Below are 22,167 nucleotides of genomic sequence, written 5' to 3'. Positions count from 1 at the left end.
TATTTTACACCACCTAAATAGCACTCGCAACTTTACGACGGGAAAAGCCGACTAGCGACCACGTAAGAGAATGCGACGAACGTGCATACCTTTGTGGATCGCCATGAACAGCTAATTAGCATATCCGACGCGGAAAACTACGCGAACTCCACCCAGCGGGCGCCAAAGTATTGCATCCTAAGATCCGAAGGCGTACGAAGCTGTACGCCTGTCGGATCTTAGCCAAATGCCGTCGTATCTTTGTTTGAGAATTCAAAATAAAGATACGACGCAGCAAATTTGAAAGTACGCCGGAGTATCAGCAGATACTCCGGCGTACTTTTTCTGTGAATCTGGCCCTTTATGTACAAAGTGTTCGTATCATTCTTAAATCTTTAATTTAGCATGTCTTGTATCCAGATTGTTCTCTAGGTGCTGCAGCCTTTAATTTATAATATTATTTTATACCGTGCGCAAAGTTATTTTTTGGTTTTTAGGTGGCATGGAGGGCCAGAGCTGATCACTACTGGGCCAACTTGCACTATACAGATATGCAGTATGTGGTGTATAGACCAGTGTTTCTCAACTCCAGTCCTCAAGGCGCCCCAACAGGTCATGTTTTCAGGCTTTCTATTGTTTTGCACAGGTGATTTGATCAGTTTCACTGCCTTAGTAATTACCACAGCTGTTTTATCTCAGGGAAATCCTGAAAACATGACCTGTTTGGGGCGCCTTGAGGACTGGAGTTGAAAAACACTGGTATAGACACTGAAGCCAGTCCCCAATGTTTATATGGGGCTCATTTGTCCCACAAATGTTGGTACTTGGCGAATGCAGTTTTATCCCACATTATGAGCACTTGGCCCATGTTGTTTAGGAGAAGTGATTTAAACTAGAAAATGCATTCCCTGAGGAAAATGCGAGTGGGAATGCTGAATTGCTGAGCCCGCACCAAAGCCATTCACCATAACCACTACACTATCTTTAGGACACACAGCTCCTTTCTCTATCTGCAAAGTAGAGAGTATCCTGACTTCCTGGTCGCCCCTCCCCCCTCAGGAGGTTTCCCCCCCTCCCCCAGGTCAGTGAGGAGGAATATTGCACTGAGGTAAGGAAAGCTATTTATGGAAAGAAATAACATTACAAACGCCTTTTAATTCACAGACCAATACATGAATTACGCCTTCAAACAAAAGTTAATAAATCCACAACCGTATATGCGATCGATACAGCGACTTCACCGTTTGAAAGACACGGCCCTTGTGAACGCATCGATATGAAATTTATGTTGATAAACTTAAAAATGTGGCCATGTCAGCGATTTAGAAAAGAGCGTCGTTGTGTGTTTTGCAGAAACATTTTTTAGACTTTTTAACATGTCTCTTGTCCTTTAGAAGCTCCTGGAACTAAAACTAAAATACGTATCACAAAACTGATCACATTGCCTGAAACCAGACAAGCATACCTACGTTTTGATATATAAATTGTGTATGACAAGTAGATCTTGTGGGCGTGAGAGCAATTTGTTCCCCCTTTTTTTAAATATAATATTTTTTGTGGATGATCTCCACTCTAAAGGTCACATGACACACTCTAAACCTGCTCCATAGGATTACATTATAACCGATAAAAAAATCACTAAACGTAAATTGCGTTTTCACAAAAACCGTAAAAGATATCAATCTAAAAAGTCATGTTTGGATAGCTGAATATTTTGTGACCGCTTTAAAGTTTGTTTGGTGTCTGTAAGTGAAAGTATGAAGGAGCTGAAACTTTTGGCAGAACGTGTGTTTTGAAGCAGGAAAAAGGATGTTCTCATTGACTTCAATGTTAAAAAAAAGTGTCTAAAAGCTTAATATTTTAAAAAGTATAAATAGTACAAAAAAACTTGAAGAAGTCCCATCGTTAGCTGAACGAGATGAACATTTTAAAAGTTGAATGGTCTCAATAGCTGAAAGTATGCAGGAGTTACGCAGAGCCAAAAAACGTACGGAATAAAATTAAAATTAAGAATAATAAAAAACGAATATCAATACTGGGAATGCTTATGAAAGCATTCCCACTAATTAACACCTGGGGAGCATGGATGGCCTTTAAATCTGCTCTTTTGGCACTTTTAAAAAAAATAAATGACTCTTCAGTATTAAATCCCACTATACATATCTCAAAATTCAAGCCATGAGTGGCCCTGTCGGCAACCATCTGTCTCATTGGAAGTGGATTGAGAAATTGAAGGAGGCAGTTGGAGAATTGTGTCTTCATCCAGTCAGGCACAGTCACTGTTTGGAAAGTTCCTCCATTCTGGCTGTTTAGCTTAGATGGGGAATGAACAAAAGAAAACAAAGTATACAATTTTGTCAAAAGTATTGGGACACCTGCCTTTACTCGCACATGAACTTTAATGGCATCCCAGTCTTAGTCCCTATGGGGTTCAATATTGAGTTGCCCCACCCTTTGTCGCTATAAAAACTTCAACTCTTCTGGGATGGCTGTCCACAAGGTTTAGGAGTGTGTTTATGGAAATGTATGACCATTCTTCCTGGCTCGCTAGCTCGCAGTCTCTACTCAAATTCATCCCAAAGTTGTTCTATCAGGTTGAGGTAAAGACCCTGCAGGCCAGTCAAGTTCCTCCACCATCAGTGGAGGAACTTGACTGACCAGTGCACAAAGCAAGGTCCATAAAGACATAAGTGAGCAAGTTTGGGGGGGAGCAACTTGACTGTCCTGACCTCAACCCGATAGAACACCTTTGGAATGAATTACAGCGGGGACTACAAGCCTTCTCATCCAACATCAGTGCCTTACCTCACAAATGTGCTTCTGGAAGAATGGTCAAACATTCTCATAGACACACTCCTAAACCTTGTGGACAGTCTTCCCAGAAGAGTTGAAGCTGCAAAGGGTGGGCCAACTCAATTGTGAAACCTTAGGGGCTAAGACTGAGATGCCATTAAAGTTCATTTGCGTGTAAACGCTGGCCTCCCAATACTTTTGGCAGTATAGTGTATGCATGCTTATCCTTGCTTTTATCTTTGTTCTCACAAGAAGAAGCCAAATAATCTTCAACATCCAACATGCTTTTACTTGTTTCATAAGTCTGCGTCCCCCTTTGCATGCTGTAATGTTACCTGCCAATCACTGTCACAACAGTACACAGTAGTCGCAGTGGGTGGAAACACAGCATGCAGTAGGGGTGTGTATTGAGGCTTTTTGCAGCTGCGGCTATGGGGATTTATTGAAAGTTACCTTTAATTTTAGCATTTTTTTTAAATATAAGATAATGCCAAGAGCAGCATTTGTTACAAACTTGTTACTGCTTTTTCACTAACTACTTCTTTTTTTTTCACAGACTTTTATAGTGTTGAATAGAGGGAAGACACTCTTCCGTTTCAGTGCCACGTCTGCCGTGTACATTTTAACCCCCTTCAACCCTCTTAGAAAAGTAGCTATTAAAGTTTTGGTACATTCATATCCTTTATCAAAACATATTAATATATGATGAGAATGTGCTTTTTTATCAAATGTTTAATTTAAAATTGTGAAAATGTGAAAGGGCAAAAAGCAGACACCCATTCTAGCCTTGCCTGTCCGAAGTCTTTCTGTTTTCTTTCTGCTGAACTGAAGAAAGCATATATACCTGTCATGAAATACATGGTCTAATTGTAGCATACTATGTATGTGCATTGACATTCAAAGTTAATTGCACCCCAATGCATGTGTACAGTGTGTTGCAAACCACCTGCATTATAGGGCACTGCAGTGCATATGCTCCATGCATTGTGTTGACCTGTGCTAAACACAATGTATATGGCCTACTTTGTTTGAGTATCAAAGTATGTTGAGAGCCCATTTAAATAATATGTTGCATGCAGGATATATATTCATATATACTACCCATAGCTCCCAACTGTCCCTGATTTGGAGGGACTGTCCCTGATTTGGAGCAATGTCCCTCTGTCCCTCTTCCCCCTCATTTGTCCCTCATTTTGGATTGATCTATATAGTTGTTTATAAAATGCACTTTTTTAGTCAGATTCACAAAGAGTTACGCCGGCGTATCAGTAGATACGCCGTCGTAACTCGGAATCTAAGCCGTCGTAAGTTTAAGTGTATGCTCAAACTGAGATACACTTAAACCTAGCTAAGATACGACAGCCTGCGCCGTCGTATCTTAGGGTGCAATATTTCCGCTGGCCGCTAGGTGGCGCTTCCATTGAGTTTGGTGTAGAATATGTAAATCCCTAGATACGCCGATTCACGAACGTACGCTTGCCCATCGCAGTAAAGATACGCCGTTTACGTAAGGCGATTCCCAGCGTAAAGTTAGTCGAACAAATAGTTGGCGTAGTCAATGTTAAGTATGGCCATCGTTCCCGCGTTGAAATTTGAAAAATGTACGTTGTTTGCGTAAGTCGTCCGTGAATGGGGCTGGACGTCATTTACGTTCACGTCGAAACCAATACGTCCTTGCGCCGTACTTTGGAGAAATGCACACTGGGAAATGTCCACGGACGGCGCATGCGCCGTTCGCAAAAAACGTCAATCACGTCGGGTCACGAGTCATTTACATAAAACACGCCCCCCTCATCCTCATTTGAATTAGGCGCGCTTACGCCGGCCCATTCACGCTACGCCGCTGTAACTTAGGAGGCAAGTGCTTTGTGAATACAGCACTTGCCTCTCTCACTTACGGCGGCGTAGCGTAAATACGATACGCTACGCCGCCGGAAAGATGCGCCGCCGTACCTGAATCTGGCTATTTATCTTTCAAAAAGTGTTTCCCAGTGCTAAATCTTTTATCCAAATTATAAATGACTGCATTTGTAAATTTTAAAAGCCAATATAAAGGAATGGTAGTGGTAAAAAAAATAGTCCCTTGTGGATTTAATTAACCTTTTTTTTTTATGGTTAATTCTTCTTTAAGGGGGTGTGACAGGGGGCGTGTCCTATGCCTTCATACATTTGCTAGTAGGTGTCCCTCATTCCCATCATAAAATGTTGGGAGGTATGACTACCTTTCTTTTTAAATTCCAAAATATGCCGGATTATGAATCATCTCCAAGTGGGGATTTGATTCAGTCTATCGCTTTATATTCTACCTGGAAGGACAGAGATGCAGCCCCTTGGAGTGACATAACATTCTGCTCTTTCTAGTACAGAGCTGCCATATAACAAAGATTTACAAGCCGTAGCTCACATTATGCCAAGAAGCTGACACGACTGCTTATATAAACGCTGACATATTCCATTGTGATGATACTTGTCAGAAGTCTTGCAGTAATTCGTTATAGTTCAGTATAAATTGCAAGTGGAATTATTATTTAATTTTTTTGATGTATGAATTCGGCACCCTTAATAAGTGATGTGTCACCCTCTGGGCCTGAAGAGGAATGATGTCGCATGGAATGTGGAGATTAGCGTTCCTTTCTGTTATTCCCAATACTTGCAGAATTACATTCTTTAACTGCTATCAGTTATCAACAAGTTTAAATGGTCAATCCACCTGAGACTGATATGGGTAACATGGGTAAATGTAATGCCCCGTACACACGATCGGAATTTCCGAAGGGATAAACCCAGATAGAATTCCGTTCAAGCTGTCTTGCATACACACTGTCATACCAAATTCCGACCGTCCAAAATGCGGTGACGTACAACACTACGACGAGCAGAGAAAAATTAAAGCAGAGCTCCACCCTAAAGTGGAACTTCCGCTCATCGGAACCCCCCCCCCCCTCCGGTGTCACATTTGACACCTTTTAGGGGGAGGGGGGTGAAGATACCTGTCTAAAGACAATTATTTGCACCCACTTCTGGCCACACAGTCTGCGGGTAGACTGCGGGCAGGACGTCAGACCCCCCCCCCCCCCGTTGTGTTCTGGGAAACACATGGCTCCCAGAACACAGCGGGGACCAGTGAGCATGGCGCACACGACTCGCACATGCGCCGTAGGGAACCGGGCAGTGAAGCCACAATGCTTCACTTCCTGGTTCCCTCACCGAGGATGGCAGTGGGGGAAGCAGAGTGACGAGTGATCGCTCGTCCTCTGCTGCCGACGGCACTGGACTCCAGGACAGGTAAGTGTGCTAATATTAAAAGTCAGCAGCTGCAGTATTTGTAGCTGCTGGCTTTCAATATTTTTTTTTCGGCGGAGATCCGCTTTAAGTTCAATGCTTCCGAGCATGCATCGACTTGATTCTGAGCATGCATGTTTTTTTCTCCATCGGAGTTCCATACAGACAAACGGAATTTTTACATCGAAAAAAAAGAGAACATGTTCTCTTTCTAAGTCCGTCGGAATTTTCGATGGAAAAACTTAGATGGGGCACACACACGGTCGGAATGTCCGATGAAAAAACTCAGTCTGACTTTTTCCATCGGAAATTCCGATCGTGTGTACGAGGCATTAGTGTATTAAACCATCCCGTGGTTTCTATATATCCTGAGGGCCCTGGTAAAAAGACCTTTGCATCTGTGTTCCAAGCTTCTCCCACCTGCTAGAGCTGTTTTGAAGTGGAGGTTTGCCCTAGAATACATCTATGAACAAGTAGAACTATAGGGTAAAACTTTTTTTCATTTTGGATAGAGCATTGGAGAGGGTTTTATCCCCTGTCAGATTTTTTTCCCCCCATCTGCATCCCATTTCCCTTCACTTCCTGACCCATAGTCAAACAGGAAGTTAACAGAAAAACATGCAAATGAAGGGAATTCTTTGTGGACCCTCAGGTCAATGGAACTAGTGTCCCCATTGGAAGATGTCCCCTCTATTACTTTCCTGGGGACAACCCAAAATTTGGGATTTTCGTATACTTCTAATGATAATGGTAAACAGAGATAAATAGAGAGTGCTGTCTGTGCCCCTTAACAGGGGCACAGACAGCGGGAAAAAAAACCTGACAGGAGTTCTAATCTCTCTCCACTAAAAAGTTTTGCCTTTAGTTATACTTTAAACAGACATGTAACATTTGTACCATGATAAGTGCATAAAACCGTGTTTGACTTCTGTCCATGTTATTTTGATCCAGAAATCAGCACTGGAAACTGCCAGCCATTTACCATTGACACCATGCAATTTATGGTGTCGGCCAGCCCATCTCATATAATCAACATCTTTGACAGCTTCAGAGCACAGAGGAAGCATTTCCCAGTCCGACTTTCCGAACACAAAATGTAGATCGTACAGAGGGTCGGAGTGACACCATAGGGTGGATTTACTAAAGGCAAATAGTGAACTTTGCAAGTGCAGTTGAACTAATTTTCCCCAGAGCGTGGTGAAGGGTCACTTTGTAAAGAATACCCAATCAGGTGCAAGGACAATAAAAAAAAATAGAATTTTTGCTTGCACATGGCTGGATGATGGAAATCAGCAGAACTTCGACCACACTCATTAAGCTCTGGGTATAATGAGTGCAACTGCACTGACAAAGTGTACAGTCTATTTGCCTTTAAGAAATGTATCCCCTTGGGTTGTATGGTGCCACTGCTAAAAAGCTGTCAGTTTCCAATGCTGAATAATAGACAGCTGAAAGAGTGCATGGAGGATCATTCAAAATGAAGTTATGTGCATCTTTTGCATTGCAGAAGTGTAAATGGGTCGTTAATGATTTACTGCACATTCTACAGAGTCCTTAAAGCGGGGGTTCACCCAAAAAACAAATTTTTAACATTAGATTGAGGCTTATTGTGGGAAGCAGAATCGGGTGTTTTTTTTAAATCAATGCAGTACTTACCGTTTTAGAGATAGATGTTCTCCGTCGCTTCCGGGTATGGTCTTCAGGACTGGGCGTTCCTATTTGATTGACAGCCTTCCGAGCGTCGCATACAGCGCGTCACAAGTTTCCGAAAGTAGCCGAACGTCGGTGCGCAGGCGCCATATAGAGCCGCACCGACGTTCGGCTTCTTTCGGCAACTCGTGACGCTCTGTATGCGACGGTCGGAAGGCTGTCAATCAAGTAGGAACGCCCAGTCCCGAAGACCATACCCGGAAGCTGCGGAGAACATCTATCTCTAAAACAGTATGTACTGCATTGATTTAAAAAAAAAAACACCCGATTGTGCTTCCCACAATAAGCCTCAATCTAATGTTAAAAAAATGTTTTCGGGTGAACCCCCGCTTTAAGCAAGTAGAGTGCAATGCATAGTTGTAGAGAAGACAGCCGTACTTTATAAATGTGTACCGCACCTATAAGTGCTCATTTATGAAAGCCTACATGATAAAATGACCCATTTAGTGTGCAGGCTGGTGTCCAGTGTGTATGGGGTGGTTTGTGCGTGGGGGTTGATATGCCATGTTACATGGCATTTCATTCAGTCGTGGTGACCAGCATTGACTTCAGGTTAGCTCTGGGGTGATGAGAAAAATTGCAGCATGTCTACATTTTCGTGGCATGCTTACAACCAACAAAGGCAGCATTGTGGTATGAACAGGAATATGAAAAAAATATTGATTTCTGTGTTCCCGTTTGGCAAGAGAGCCATCTGAAAGAGAGGTGACTAAGTCTTAACAGCCGAATAACATAAATTATCAATTTCCGTGCACAGGCTGTATAAATAGCAAGATCTTATGTTAGAATGTGCTGGCTGTACAAATATAACTTACAGAAAGCACCTCAGGCACCCAATAAAGGGTGTTATAATAGTACCAGTTCCACTGGAAAGGTATGTGTGATATGTTATTTTTAGGTTACTATTAAGAAGGAGGCAAATATAGCAATATAGTATAATATACATATACTTTATATTGTCAAATGTATTGCTCTAATTCATCCCAAAGTTGTTCTATCGGGTTGAGGTCAGGACTCTGCAGGCCAGTCAAGTTCCTCTACCCCAAACTCGCTCATCCATGTCTTTATGGACCTTGCCTTGTGCACTGGTCAAAATCACTTGGTGGAGGAGGGATTATGGTTCGAATTTTTTTTTCCGGGGTTGGGCTTGGCCCCTTAGTTCCAGTGAAGAGAACTCTTAAGGCATCAGCATACCAAGACATTTTGGACAATTTCATGCTCCCAACTTTGTGGGAACAGTTTGGGGATGGCCTCTTCCTGTTCCAATATGACTGCACATCAGTGCACAAAGCAAGGTCCATAAAGACATGGATGAGAAAGTTTGGGGTGGAGGAACGTGACTGGCCTGCACAGAGTCCTGACCTCAACCCAATAGAGTGGAGACTGTAAACCAGGCCTTCACGTCCAACATCAGTGCCTGACCTCACCAATGACACGGGCCCTGGGGGGTGAGGCCAAGTCCGGCATTCTGTGTCTATAAATGCAAATGTTGGATTTGGGGGCGCGTCCACAAGGTAAACCCCCGGGAGAGTGCTTATCCCAGGGAGTTAACCGTTGTGAGGAGGAGCCGCGAGAGCCGCTGAGGGACCCCAGAAGATGAAATTCGGGCCTCACTGTGCACAGTGGAGTTAAGTGTGATATGTTTGTTATTTTAAAAAATTTAACAAGCTGAAGTTAGAAGCTGATCGCCTAATTTGCGCAGCCCAACCAGATTTTGCACTCTCCAGTTTTAGTAAATCAACCCAACTGTGTCTTGCAGCTAGAGAAGGGCAGAGAAGGGCAGTATGTTAGCTTATGTTGCGTAAGTCAAGGTCTTTTTAAGTTAAGGTCTTTTTAAAGGGCAGCTCCAACTAATTTCAATTACTAAAATATACATTGTATATCTTTATAAAACGTAGCTGTATATTATCTTCCCACAAACTATACACATCAGAAATCAAGTTAAGGAGGTTATGTGCTGTGACCTAATTTGTCTCTTTGCATTGTACAATGTTGCTAGGAATATCTATTCTGTTAAGGCTCTGTTCACACTGCTGCAACCTAAAAGTCGTGCGACTTACGGTACGAATTTGCCAGGTGACTTCCTGGTGATTGGCTGGCGACTTGAGTACTACTTGATGTGACTTGATGTGAATTTGAAGCGACTTTGAAACAACTTTGAAGTGACTTTGAAGCAACTTTGAAGAGTCTTTGAGGCAACTTTGAAGTAACTTTCAGGGAACGCCTGTGTAATCTTTTTCTGTAATGTCGGATCCAAATGGCATCAATATAGGTGAGTATCCAACTTGGAGGCGACTTCAATTAAAGTTTATGGGCACAAGCCGGATAGAACTCCCCCCCCCCCCAGTCAGTCGGGGGCAGCCCCCAGACGGTCGGTCAGGGGTAGCCCCCCGGGAGTACGGTCGGGACATCAAAGCTGGCGAGCGGCAGCTTTCTTTCTTCCTCCTCCTGTGGATCATGGCAGCTTCCGCCATGCATCTCCCTCCTTCTCCTAGGCATCCAATAGGATTGCCTGTCCTTTCAGCCAATCTCGAAACAGGTATTAGACCTGCGCTTCCTAATTGGTGGAGAGGCGATCCAGTGTTAGAAAAGCGAATATTCATTTGCTTTTCTAACACACCTGGGTGGGCTCTGAGCGCAGTGCACCACGAGCCCACCCTATTTTGAAGCCTATTAGAGCCTCTAGCGCTAATCACATGCTTCAAAAAAACACCCACCCTGCTGTAATTTAACGGCCTAGCGTCCTGAAAGGGGGCAAACGCACGAATAGGGGGTGGCAGCGGCAATGGAAAGGGAAGGCGGTGCCTGTGCACCCTTAATAGCCCCTGTCTTAATGATTAATATGGGATTTCACATGTCACATGTGAACACATTTCACATGTCACGCGACTTGGGGTCTCACAAGTCAGATACCAAAATGTGGCAGTGTGAATTTAGCCTAAATGTTAAATTTCTAAACACTTTGTATCTTTGTTATAATGTTATATAATATAATGTTCATTATGAATGCTGGCTCTGCTTTCTACTTTGAAGTGCTACACATTGATTGTACCGTACTGTTGTCTTTTACAATGCAGTTGTAAGACTCAGCTAATGCAATTAAAACAATGCAGTCTTTGCCCTGGTTCACACTGGTGCGATTTGACATTCGATTTGACTGCTGTCTGATAAGAAATGCATTGTTGTGTGTAATTTTCAAAGTAAGCTAATGTGTTCTTTAAACAATAACTATCTTTCTTTTTTTCCAACAAAGGCGCAAATAGAGATAAACATGTAAAAACGAGCCTAAAACTCCACCTGCTGTTTCAAAAAGAGAATACAAAACATTAATATGCAATATTTTGTATCAACATGATTATATATTTTTTTTATTAATTTTGTTCTTACCATGCTAAAGAATTTAATAAGTGTACAAAATCGTACAATTAATTTAAGCTGATTACTTTCACATTAAAACAACTACTGTTTCCCTTATAGTATGAGACATACTGTGTAATGTAAAGTGATTTATGAAAATGTTATGTTTTTTTCCTTAACAACGTCTTACATTATTCAGCATGCTCATTATGTTCACTATCTTGACCAACTGCGTGTTCATGACCATGAGTAATCCCCCGGAATGGACGAAGAATGTAGAGTAAGTATTTATTTTTTCTCTTCTAATAATGGTTGTCCAGTCGTTAGTGAGTAAACTGTGTAACTTACATCAGCCTAGTTTCACATAGTAAAGATAGCTTCTAGTTCTACAATATAAACATATAGGGATTTTAGACGATATTTGCAATCGTTTTCAGTTTTGTTTAGAAGTAGATCAGTACATTGTATGCCAACTCAAACCATTGCTTTGTGCTATAGTTTTTTTTAGTCTTAGTTAGAGTAGTAAAGTGTTAGCAACCCTGTCAGGATTATATTGTTGGAAGTAAAGGGAGGTGTGGGAAACTGGATCTCCTATAGCAGTGGGTATTTTCAGACAGGTTGGCTCTTTACTCGAGTAGAGATTAGATGTACAAGGAGGAAAGCACCAAAAGCAGAACAAATAAAGTCCAGATTTCATTTTGGTGCTTTTCTCATTTTACATCTAGGTTTTTATTGTGTCCCAACAGGTGAGATTTATTGTTTATATGTCCCGTTGACCATTGTCACTGGTACTAAGAGTGATGAAGAAACCATTTTGCGCTTTTACCGGAATAGGTAAAGAAAAGGACATTTTTCAGTGGGGACAGTTTTTGTGTTGACAGCTAAAACCCCGTACACACGGGCCAAATGCCAGGTGACAACGGCCTGTTTATTAAAAAACAGCCAACACTCAGCCTATGTGTATGGCAGCCGGTCCGACAGAAGCTGGCCATTTGGCTGGAGAACTAGCAGCTTCCGATCAGCGTTGATCAGAGTGTTCTAACAGTTCCCTGTTAGAATACAACAGCTCAGCAGGGGAGATCACTGTACTAACATTAGATCGTTGGGTTGATTGGAAAAAAACTCATAGTGTGTACCAGGCTTAAGAGAGGTTTTCCCCTTACTTTAGAGAGATTTCTACCAAGCCTAAGGGCAGCGGTTTACCCAAAAAGCACTGGGACTGCACCAGGCGAAGTCGCCCTAATATGGGTTCTCTGTGGTTTGATCTGTTCTTGATAGTCTAGAGAAGAGGGGGCTATGCAAACGCATAGGTGGGACTTTGAGTGAAGCACATGTCTGCGCTTCCATCCCTAGTACAAATGTAGAACAAGGAGGTTGGGACTTTAAATGAGGTTCAAGACAGGGTGGGAGTGCAAAAAGGAAAACATGTTTATTAACATGCATAACAAAGTGTGATATACTCTCAGGCCCCGTACACGCGACAATTCATAATTCGCATAATTCAGCCAGAAACTCGATCGGAGCTGAATTCTGCCGAGAAACTCGGTCGTGTGTACACTTTCGGCCGAGGAAGCCGACGAGTTCCTCGTCGAGCCAAATAGAGAACATGTTCTCTATTTCCTCGTTGTTCAATGAGGAAAGTTGGCTCGCCGAGATCCTCGGCGGCTTCACACAGAACTCCACGAGCAAAACAATGAGTTTTGCCCGTCGAGTTCCTCGGACGTGTGTACGGGGCCTTAGAGTCACAGGGGCTGAGCATGTAGACAGGGACATACAATGCCATCAATAATTAATATTAATATTAATTATTGATGGCATTGTATGTCCCTGTGTCCATGGTTCATATGTAAACCCATATGTCATGAGTTTCCTGGTTGACATCATTATGTATCTCTATTGTCCTTTACTGTTATGTCTACATGCTCAGCCCCTGTGACTCTGAGAGTATATCCCACTTTGTTATGCATGTTAATAAACATGTTTTCCTTTTTGCACTCCCACCCTGTCTTGAACCTCATTTAAAGTCCCAACCTCCTTGTTCTTGATAGTCATGTCAACCCACCCGAAAATCCAGAGATCATCCCATTTTATACCCCTCTCACCTTACTTTATATACAGATCTTCCATGTTTCCTCTCATTTACTAGAGACCTGACCTGTTCTCTTCGCATAGATGCCAAGTTCCCCGTATTTTGCATGATAGTCTTGATATGTTCATTTATGTAAAAAATATTATCCTAGAGTCACATCTACATATTACACACACACACACACACACACACACACACACACTGAAATTGATGGAAATGCACTGAAGCCCATGTCAACACTCACCAATGTGTTCACTTTGCAAAATGCGTTTGCTCCAGAGATTATTAAGTGAGGTAAAGCCTCACTTTGCAAAGAATACCCAATCACGTGCAAGGAAAAAAAAATGTGCTTGCCTGTGATGGGATAATGGAACTCAGCAGAGTTCCTGCTCATTTACTAAGCTCTGGAGCAACTGCATTTTGCAAAGTTAACAGTCTCTTTGCCTTTAGTAAATCAACCCCATTGCACTCAACTGGGTGAGTCTTTATGCCAGCTACTGTCCCTGCCCTCTATTTTTCAACCCTGTTCGGTGTACATTCTATAAGGAACGTGGCATGTTTCTATCAAACATCTGCATGTCTGCCATCAATTTGCAATGCTATCCCAGGGCAACTATCTATGATAATTGCATTTAACAAAAGAGTTATATTACTGTGTATGGTTCCCCAATGAACACAATTATCATTGGTCTTTCACATGCGCACTGTTTTAATAATAGGACTCGCTGGTAGGGCTATTAATTAACAATAGATTTGATTTACAACAAAGTGATATTGATATATCAAGCCTTGTGTAATGTGCACAGTCTATTTGCCTTTAGTAAATCAACCCCAATGTGTCCTCGGCTAGTATAAAGGTTCCCGATGTGTACTTTCCGTGTTGATACATTATAATATTTTTGGTGTTTTTGGATATAATGAATACTAAATTAGATATACTTTTGTATTTATATTGTCATCTGTATTGGAGTGTTATAAATCCTGTGCATAATTATCTCCAATTAAACTGAAGAATTTTTACATTATAATGTATGTTGTTGCATTGCAATGCACACGGGCAGAAGTGTAACAATGACCGGGTAATTATGGCCGGAGATATGAATCTCTGTCTGGATCTAGATGCCGACTGTACGTCGCGTGTACAGAGGGGAGGGAACGTACAACGGAAATTACTAAAAAAGAAATTACATCAACACCAATTAATGGATGTATGGAGAATTCAACATCCAAAAGTACAGGATTATTCATTCCGCTCCTCTGTACACGGGACGTATTCCAGAATTGATTTATTTTTGGTGGATCATGAATCTTTGGAGACAGTCAAAAGTTCTGATATCGGAATAGTAACTTTGTCGGATCATGCCCCAGTATCAATTAATTTAAACATAGCGGGAATACAAAAGAATAATAGAACATGGAAAATTAATGAGGATTTAATGCAAGACGAAGAGGTTGTAGATAAGATTAAAAGGGAATTAGGATTGTATTTTAAAGAAAATAGTTCAGAATTTCTGTCAGAAGCATTAATATGGGAAACTCACAAGGCCTATATCAGAGGTATTATGATCGCAATCGGAACAGCTAAAAAAAAAGAAAGTAGGAATAAACGAGATGACTTATATAAAACAATCCTTGATCTGGAACAAAGACATAAATTAACAGGTGATTGCGTAGTTGGACATTCGGTTATTCTAAAAAGGGCAGAACTAAGGGACCTTATTGAACAAGAAAATAGATCAGCCTGTCTTAAAGTTAAGAAAGAAAGGTACCAATGGGGGGATTTGTCGGGAAAATATCTAGCCAAAATGTTAAAAAAGGAATCTACCAGAAATTTTATTGAAAGTATACAAACTAGTAAAGGAAATAAAGTATTTACAACCCCTGAGATTGCGGGAATATTCCAAGAATACTATGGGAGGCTGTACGCTATATCTCAAAATGATCCCCCTGAGAAAGCGAAAAGGAGATCAGAATACCAAAAAAAATTCTTAGAGGAAGCAGGTCTTAAAAAAATACCAGTAGATAAACTTCGTTTTCTAGAGGACCCTATAACAGAAACGGAAATTAGGAAAAACTTAAGTGAGTCCCCATTAGGGAAAAGTCCTGGCCCGGATGGGCTAACAACTGAGTATTATAGGAAATTTAGCGATATCCTAGTTCCTAGGATGTGTGCTTATATGAACGTCATCGGCACGAATTGGGACATTCGTCGTGAGGCACTTGAAGCTGCAATTACGATTATCCCTAAAGATGGTAAAGACCCTTCATTGTGTTCCAGTTATAGACCAATTTCCCTATTAAATGCGGATGTAAAGTTGTTCGCCAAAATCTTAGCTGGTAGAATTAAGAATATCATGAATAAATTGGTATATAATGATCAAGTGGGCTTTATCCCAGGTAGGGAAAGTAGGGATAACAGTATCAAGACACTGTTACTGATTTAGAGAATAAAAGAAGGTAAGTCCCCAGGTCTACTACTGTCGATAGACGCCGAAAAAGCTTTCGACAGAGTAGACTGGGGATACCTTCAGACTACTTTAGAGTTTTTTGGGGTAGGCCCCAAGATGTTGGGGTGGATAAAAGCTCTATATAACCACCCTACGGCAAGGGTTAAGGTAAATGGGACGGTATCCGGGCTTTTTGAGATGTTTAATGGGACCCGTCAAGGCTGCCCCTTGTCTCCCTTATTGTTTACTTTGTCCTTAGAACCTTTACTGTCTACGATTAGAAATAATCTTGACATCGAGGGGATACAGACAGATGACGGAGAACATAAAATTGCGGCTTACGCCGATGATATTCTGTTATATATAGTGAACCCGATTACCTCTCTCCCTAATCTTTTAAAAACTCTTAAAGTCTACGGTGAAGTTTCTAATTTCAAAATTAATCCCTTAAAGTCCGAAATCTTGAATATTACTGTGAAAGCACAGGATGTAACCAGATTTAAAAAAGACTTCCCATTTATTTGGAGAGATACTGTATTAAAATACCTAGGTGTCAATATAACAACATCTTCTGAGTCAATTTATCAGTATAATTTTATTCCATTACTGAACGATATTAAAATGGACTTAAATAAAATTGCTTCCAGACAGAGGTCCATATTAGGAAGAATAAATAGTTTTAAAATGTTAACTTTGCCCAAGATTCTATATAAATTACAAATGTTGCCGATTGCAATACCAGAAGTATATTTTAAAACGTTAAAAAAATTATTAATTAGATTCATATGGCGGAAAAAGAAAGCGCGCATTGCCATGTCTATACTCAACAGAGACAAGACGCAGGGCGGGTTGGGGTTACCTGACATTAAGGCATACTATACGGCCATTCACATGACACGGGTGGTTGAATGGGTTAGAGAAAATAAAGAAAAATTATGGGTTAAATTGGAAAGTAGTTTAAATAAAACTAGGTTAGGAAAGGAGATTTGGATTCCGGCACAATTTAGACAGTCAAAAGAGCACTTGTACACGATTACACGGACATCTATGTTAATATGGGATAGGGTTCACAAAAATGAAAAATGGGGATACAATTCCCTATTAATACCACTATACGACACAAATTATTTTGCACCAGGGAAAGTAAGCTTGTCTGGGAGTTCGATAAAGAAAACTGACGTAAAATTAAGGGATATACTGAAAGATGGCAAAATCTGTAATTATCAGGAACTTGGGGAACACAAAGAAATGTTTGAGTTGAATTGGCTGAGATACCAACAGTTGAAACATTTTGTGGACTCCCTTCCTCGTCCGATCAGGCTAGAGGGAAATTTGCTCCCACTAGAGCGTATGTGCCTGGCCTCGAGCGGACGAGGCGGGATCTCACGGATTTATAAAATATCGTCGGGACTAAAAAATAAGGGGCTACCTCCGTAAATTAAAAAGTGGGATGAAGAGTTGGCAACAGGGGACACTGAGAGAGATTTTGGGAAAATATTGAAGATGACGCATATCACTTCAACTAACTGCGGGTTGATAGAAATGAATTTTAAATGTTTATCAAGATGGTATATCACCCCAGATATTGCACATCGATTCCAAGGGGAGACTTCCGGATTCTGTTGGAGGGGTTGTATGGAACCCGGAACCATGTCACACCTTTGGTGGACGTCCCCCAAAATCAACAGATATTGGCATAAAGTGGTATCAGTAATCAAGGAAATCACTGGAATTAAAATAGCAGTAGACCCGTGGGTGTGTTTGTTCCACGGGACAAACATGACTAGTAAACAGTATATGAGAACCTTGCTCCCCCATATCCTGAATGCAGCAAAGAGCCTGATCCCTAAACAGTGGAAAGATCCCGAGAGCCCAACAATGAAGAATTGTCTTGATAAAATAAATGATATTTATTACATTGAACAGCTTAAGTTTATGGGGGAGGAAGGTGAAAGGGGATTTAAACTTAAATGGCAGGACTGGGTTGACTATAATTCATCACAGAGTTATCTAGTCCGGATGGTATAGGACAGGAAGTGTAGTGAAGTAAAAGTTGACAAACTAAGAGACTGAGGTTCGGAGAGAAAGGGGTGGGTCAGGGTATGGGGGGGGTGGGTTTGGGTTAGTCGACTTGGGTAGGGGCACTTTGGTTTTATGATGTAATTTTTTTTTTTTTTTTTTTTGTACTTTGCCATACTGTGCCCACGCTGGCTTAATATACACACATAATGATATGTCATTATGTGTGTATATTAAGCCAGCAAAACAAAGCAAAACAAAGCAAAACAAAGAGAAAAAAAAAAAAAATCTATATAATAAGAAATAACCACATATGATGCAAAGCCACAAATGAGACGCTATGGGCGGTTATACCGTGAGCAGGTCTCCCTGTCCTATGTCAGGGTAGTCTTTTGTTGGCGAAGTCTGAAGTGGAAAAAAAAAAAACAATGACCTGATGACGGGCAGGCCAGGTGGGGCCAAGTGTCTTTTCTTTACAATGGAGACAGATGGTCAAATTTACTGTTTTTTAGAGTTGCCAGTGGCAATGAGTTATCATTTAAAAAAAAAAAAATCAGCAATGTCAGTCCTTATTTGATTTTTGGTACCAGTTTCCTTTGAATAGGACTTAATGAGTTAAGCTGCTCAATGAACCACAAGTTCCAGCATGCTCTGGTGTCTAGGCAACATTGATTCAAGCGATCTATTTATTCTTATATGATTTTCACAGTGTGTGTTATCTACCGCTTTCGCACACTAAAGGATAATGGCTTCTCAGCAATATAGCAAGTGGAAAATCCCTTGTGGTATCTATTTATATTAGCGTAAGTGCTATTGGCCATTTCATTTCATCTGCTTTCTGTCATCTTCCAGAAGACACTGTGAGGGAGAGCGGAGGAAGTGATTCAGTAAAGTTTGTTGCCCTTCAAAGCTTTCTCAAAGCCAAATGGCGCGGGGAGGGCTGGGTAATACATTAAGCTATCAGTTTAATGACACATCTGAATCTCATGGTCTACATTGGAAGCATATTACATGCTCTGTTTATTAAAATGCACTTAGCATGCAGTATTAAAAGGAAAGAAATTTTAATAGAAATAAATTAAGGCTAAAATTATATAAATCAGGTCTTGGCAAATTTGCTTTGAATCTAGGAGCCAGCTAAATAAGTTAGGAGCCATTTTTTTTAACTAACAAATCTTACAGTGAAACATGTTTCTGAAGGTGAACTTATCCTTTAACCTTTTCACAGCCAGAGCTGTTTTTTGCATTTAAAAAAATCATTTGAGGCCTGAAGGCCCATCAAACTACCAAACATTATATATTTTCTGAAAGCAGACATCCTAGAGAGTAAAATATCGGTAGTTTAAATTTTTTATGTCACATGATGTTACCGCAAAGGTTTCAGTAAAAAAAAAAATTAAAAGTACATTTTGGGGGCACAAAAATGCACTAAATTACCCAATTTAATGGTAAAATATAAAAGCAGTGGTTGCACCAAGTAAATAGTTACCCAACATGTCAAATCTTAAACATGTTAGTGCCCTATATTTTCTTTTCTATAGGCAATGCTTTAAAAGCCCCGGTAAGTCATCAGTTTAGTGTTACGAGGGAGGTCTGGTGCTAGAATTATTGCTCTCATTCCAGCATGCTCTGTGATATGTAATGTGTATCACAATTAATGTTTTCAGGCATAGCCCCCCTGCGCCTTTACATTTATACGTCCGTATATGTGGGGGTGGGGAACATGAATTTTTTTCGGGAAGGGGATTTTATGTGCTTGGGTGTACCTTTAATTTTCTACAATTCAAAAAAAATATTTTTTTTACTTAACTTTTTTTTCCATCACATAGGGGGCAAAAGTCCCCTATGTGATGATTTCTTTTGGTCACAGGCTCTCTTTAATGAGACATGCAGGGTCTATAAGGCCCTGCATGTCTCCCCTGTGCTCCACTAAATGGAATGCAGTGCACATTGCATTACATTACATTCTTTCCTGGCCTTGATGGCCAGGGAAACTTTCAACCGGGACCCGGAAATTACGTCACATGTCACTTCCAGGTCAACAACTAGAAGGGGAGGAGTGGACGTGCCGGTCCCATGCCCAGGTCTGCAGATGGGCAAGCAAAGCCTGGGATACATAGCGGGGGGCACGGCATTCATTCAGGCGTCAGCCCAGGCACTAGACATGTGCACAGAATTTTTTTTCGTTTTTTTTTGTTCTGTTTCGTATCGTTCCGTAGGTTCGTTCCCGTTCGTTTTTCGTAAGACGCCCGTTTTCCTGTTCGTTCCCGTTCGTTTTTCGTACGACGCGATTTTTTCGTATTCCGATCGTTTCGTATTTTGGTTACCGTTTTATTTTCGTACATGCGGGATGGTTCGTTATTCTGTTTAATTCATGTTCGTTACTTGTTAGACAATAATTTTCGTGAATTTTCATAATTTTGTACTTTCGTAAATATATCGTGGGATTCGCGGCACTTTCAACACGCGGCTCATCCATATTAACTATTGTTAAGCCCCATACACTTGGTCAGACTTTTTTAACAACAAACATAAAAACGATCGTTTTACCGAACGTTCGTTCGTTTTTAAACTCCATCAGAAAACCATTTTTGGGTTCCAGGTTCAAAAGTCTAGCCAACTGATCTCTCCCTTCAGACGAAAATCCACAGAAAAGTTTATTTGGCTTTACTGTACTACTCAGCACAAAAGAGAAGCTGCTTCACTTCAACTAACTACACTCACTGCCCATTCAAAAAAACGAAAATTACATCTTATAACAAAAGATTTGCATTCTGTATTTTGAAACCAAATTACGAACAGAAAGAAGGAATTCAGAATACAGAATACAAATCTTTTGTTATAAGATGTCATATGAACATACAAACAGAAAAAGGAATCAAACAAAATACAGAATGAAAATCTTTTGTTATAGATGTCATATGAACATACGACTGAAAATCAAAATACGAACAGAACAAAGATTCAAACAAAATAAAGAATGCAAGTCTTTTGTTATAGATGTCATATTCGTTCTTTAGCCGTTTTAGTTTTGTCGTATTTTCGTCCGATCGTTCGTTCGTATTTGCGGTTGTTCGTTATGCGACTCATTCGTAATCCCGTCGTTTTCGTATTTTGGTGCTTACATTTTTTCGTATGTACACATTATTCTGCGGGTACGAAAATGAACATTTTCGTACGAAAATAACATTCGTACGAACGGGAATGCACATATCTACCAGGCACCATGTCAAAACTTCTGGTCACCATGGTGACCTGGCGCCTGGAGTTTGTCGAGCCCTGATATATATATAGTCACTATTAGACATACCTATAATTATACAGGCCAGGTAAAAATTCAATGTTGAGATTTACGCATCAACATAAATAAATAATATGTGGTGTAGCGCTGCCAAAACAACTTTAAATGATTATATGTGAACGTATGTGGAGTGTAAGTATAATAATACACAATGTACAAAACCAAAAGGATCTAAAATAACACCTAAACATACAGTACAATAGGTGCACAATAAATGTCCATTAACCTTCCTGGCGGTGTTCCCGAGACTGACTCGGGGTTAGATTTTCCTGCTACGATCGGTAACCCCGAGTCAGTCTCGGGCTTGCCTCGCTAGATCCACAGGCACTTTTTACTTACCTTGTCCCTGGATCCAGCGATGCCACCGCGCTGTGTGAGCGAGCGGGACCTCGCTCGATTCACATAGTGCCTCCGTGTGACGCCGATCTCCGTTCCCTGCGACGTTACGACGCACGGGGACGGAGAACGGCGCCAAATTCAAAAACGTAAACAAACACCTTACATACAGTATACTGTAATCTTATAGATTACAGTACTGTATGTAAAAAAAACACACCCCCCTGTCCCTAGTGGTCTGTCCTGTGTCATGCATGTCATTTTATATAATAAAAACGTTTCTTTCTCCCTGCAAACTGTAGATTGTCCATAGCAACCAAAAGTGTCCCTTTATGTCAAAAATAGTTTTAGATCAGCTAAAAAACAGCGATAATAAATTATAATCACTTGCAGAATTGTGCGATAGCGATTTGTGGGGAAATTCGTCATAAAAAAAAAAAAAATAATGACAGCAACAATTCTGCAACTGAGCAAATTTCAGTGATTTTAATTTGATTACATTATTGAATAATTTTTATTATAATTATATTATTAATTGGTATAATTATTTATAATTATTTATTATATTATAATTTATAATTTTGTTTTTAAAAAAATGTCTTTCCCGGGATGCCTATTAGAATCTTGTTTGGTCAGATTTAAGTGAGTTATTTCTAAAAATTACAGACCTACAATATAAATTTCCTTGCAAATAATGGTACCGCTTTCAGCATGTTTTTTCTGAAAGAATCATACCGCCAGGGAGGTTAAAGAAATCAATCTATGAAGAAAGTACCTCCAGTCTTATGGTGCTGGTGACCATAAGTGACCCCTGAAAGTTTCCTAAATTGTTGTGCTAATATTGTGTGACATAA

At 40.6% G+C, this 22,167-nt stretch overlaps 1 protein-coding gene across 3 annotated transcripts in view; it reads left to right on the top strand.

Annotated features, from left to right (window-relative positions):
• LOC120944042 (sodium channel protein type 2 subunit alpha-like) overlaps positions 1–22,167 on the top strand; it is a 317,686-nt gene that overhangs the window by 146,198 nt on the left and 149,321 nt on the right. For all 3 annotated transcript variants that reach the window (XM_040357809.1, XM_040357807.1, XM_040357808.1), the window contains exons 3-4: positions 3,329–3,447; positions 11,312–11,401. In XM_040357809.1, coding sequence (XP_040213743.1) covers positions 3,329–3,447; positions 11,312–11,401 — 209 coding nt within the window. The remainder of the gene's footprint in view (positions 1–3,328; positions 3,448–11,311; positions 11,402–22,167) is intronic.

Source organism: Rana temporaria, chromosome 6, assembly GCF_905171775.1.
Source record: "Rana temporaria chromosome 6, aRanTem1.1, whole genome shotgun sequence".
Lineage (NCBI taxonomy): Eukaryota > Metazoa > Chordata > Amphibia > Anura > Ranidae > Rana > Rana temporaria.
Note: the sequence above shows the minus strand (reverse complement) of the source record. Positions and strands in the feature narration are given on the sequence as shown.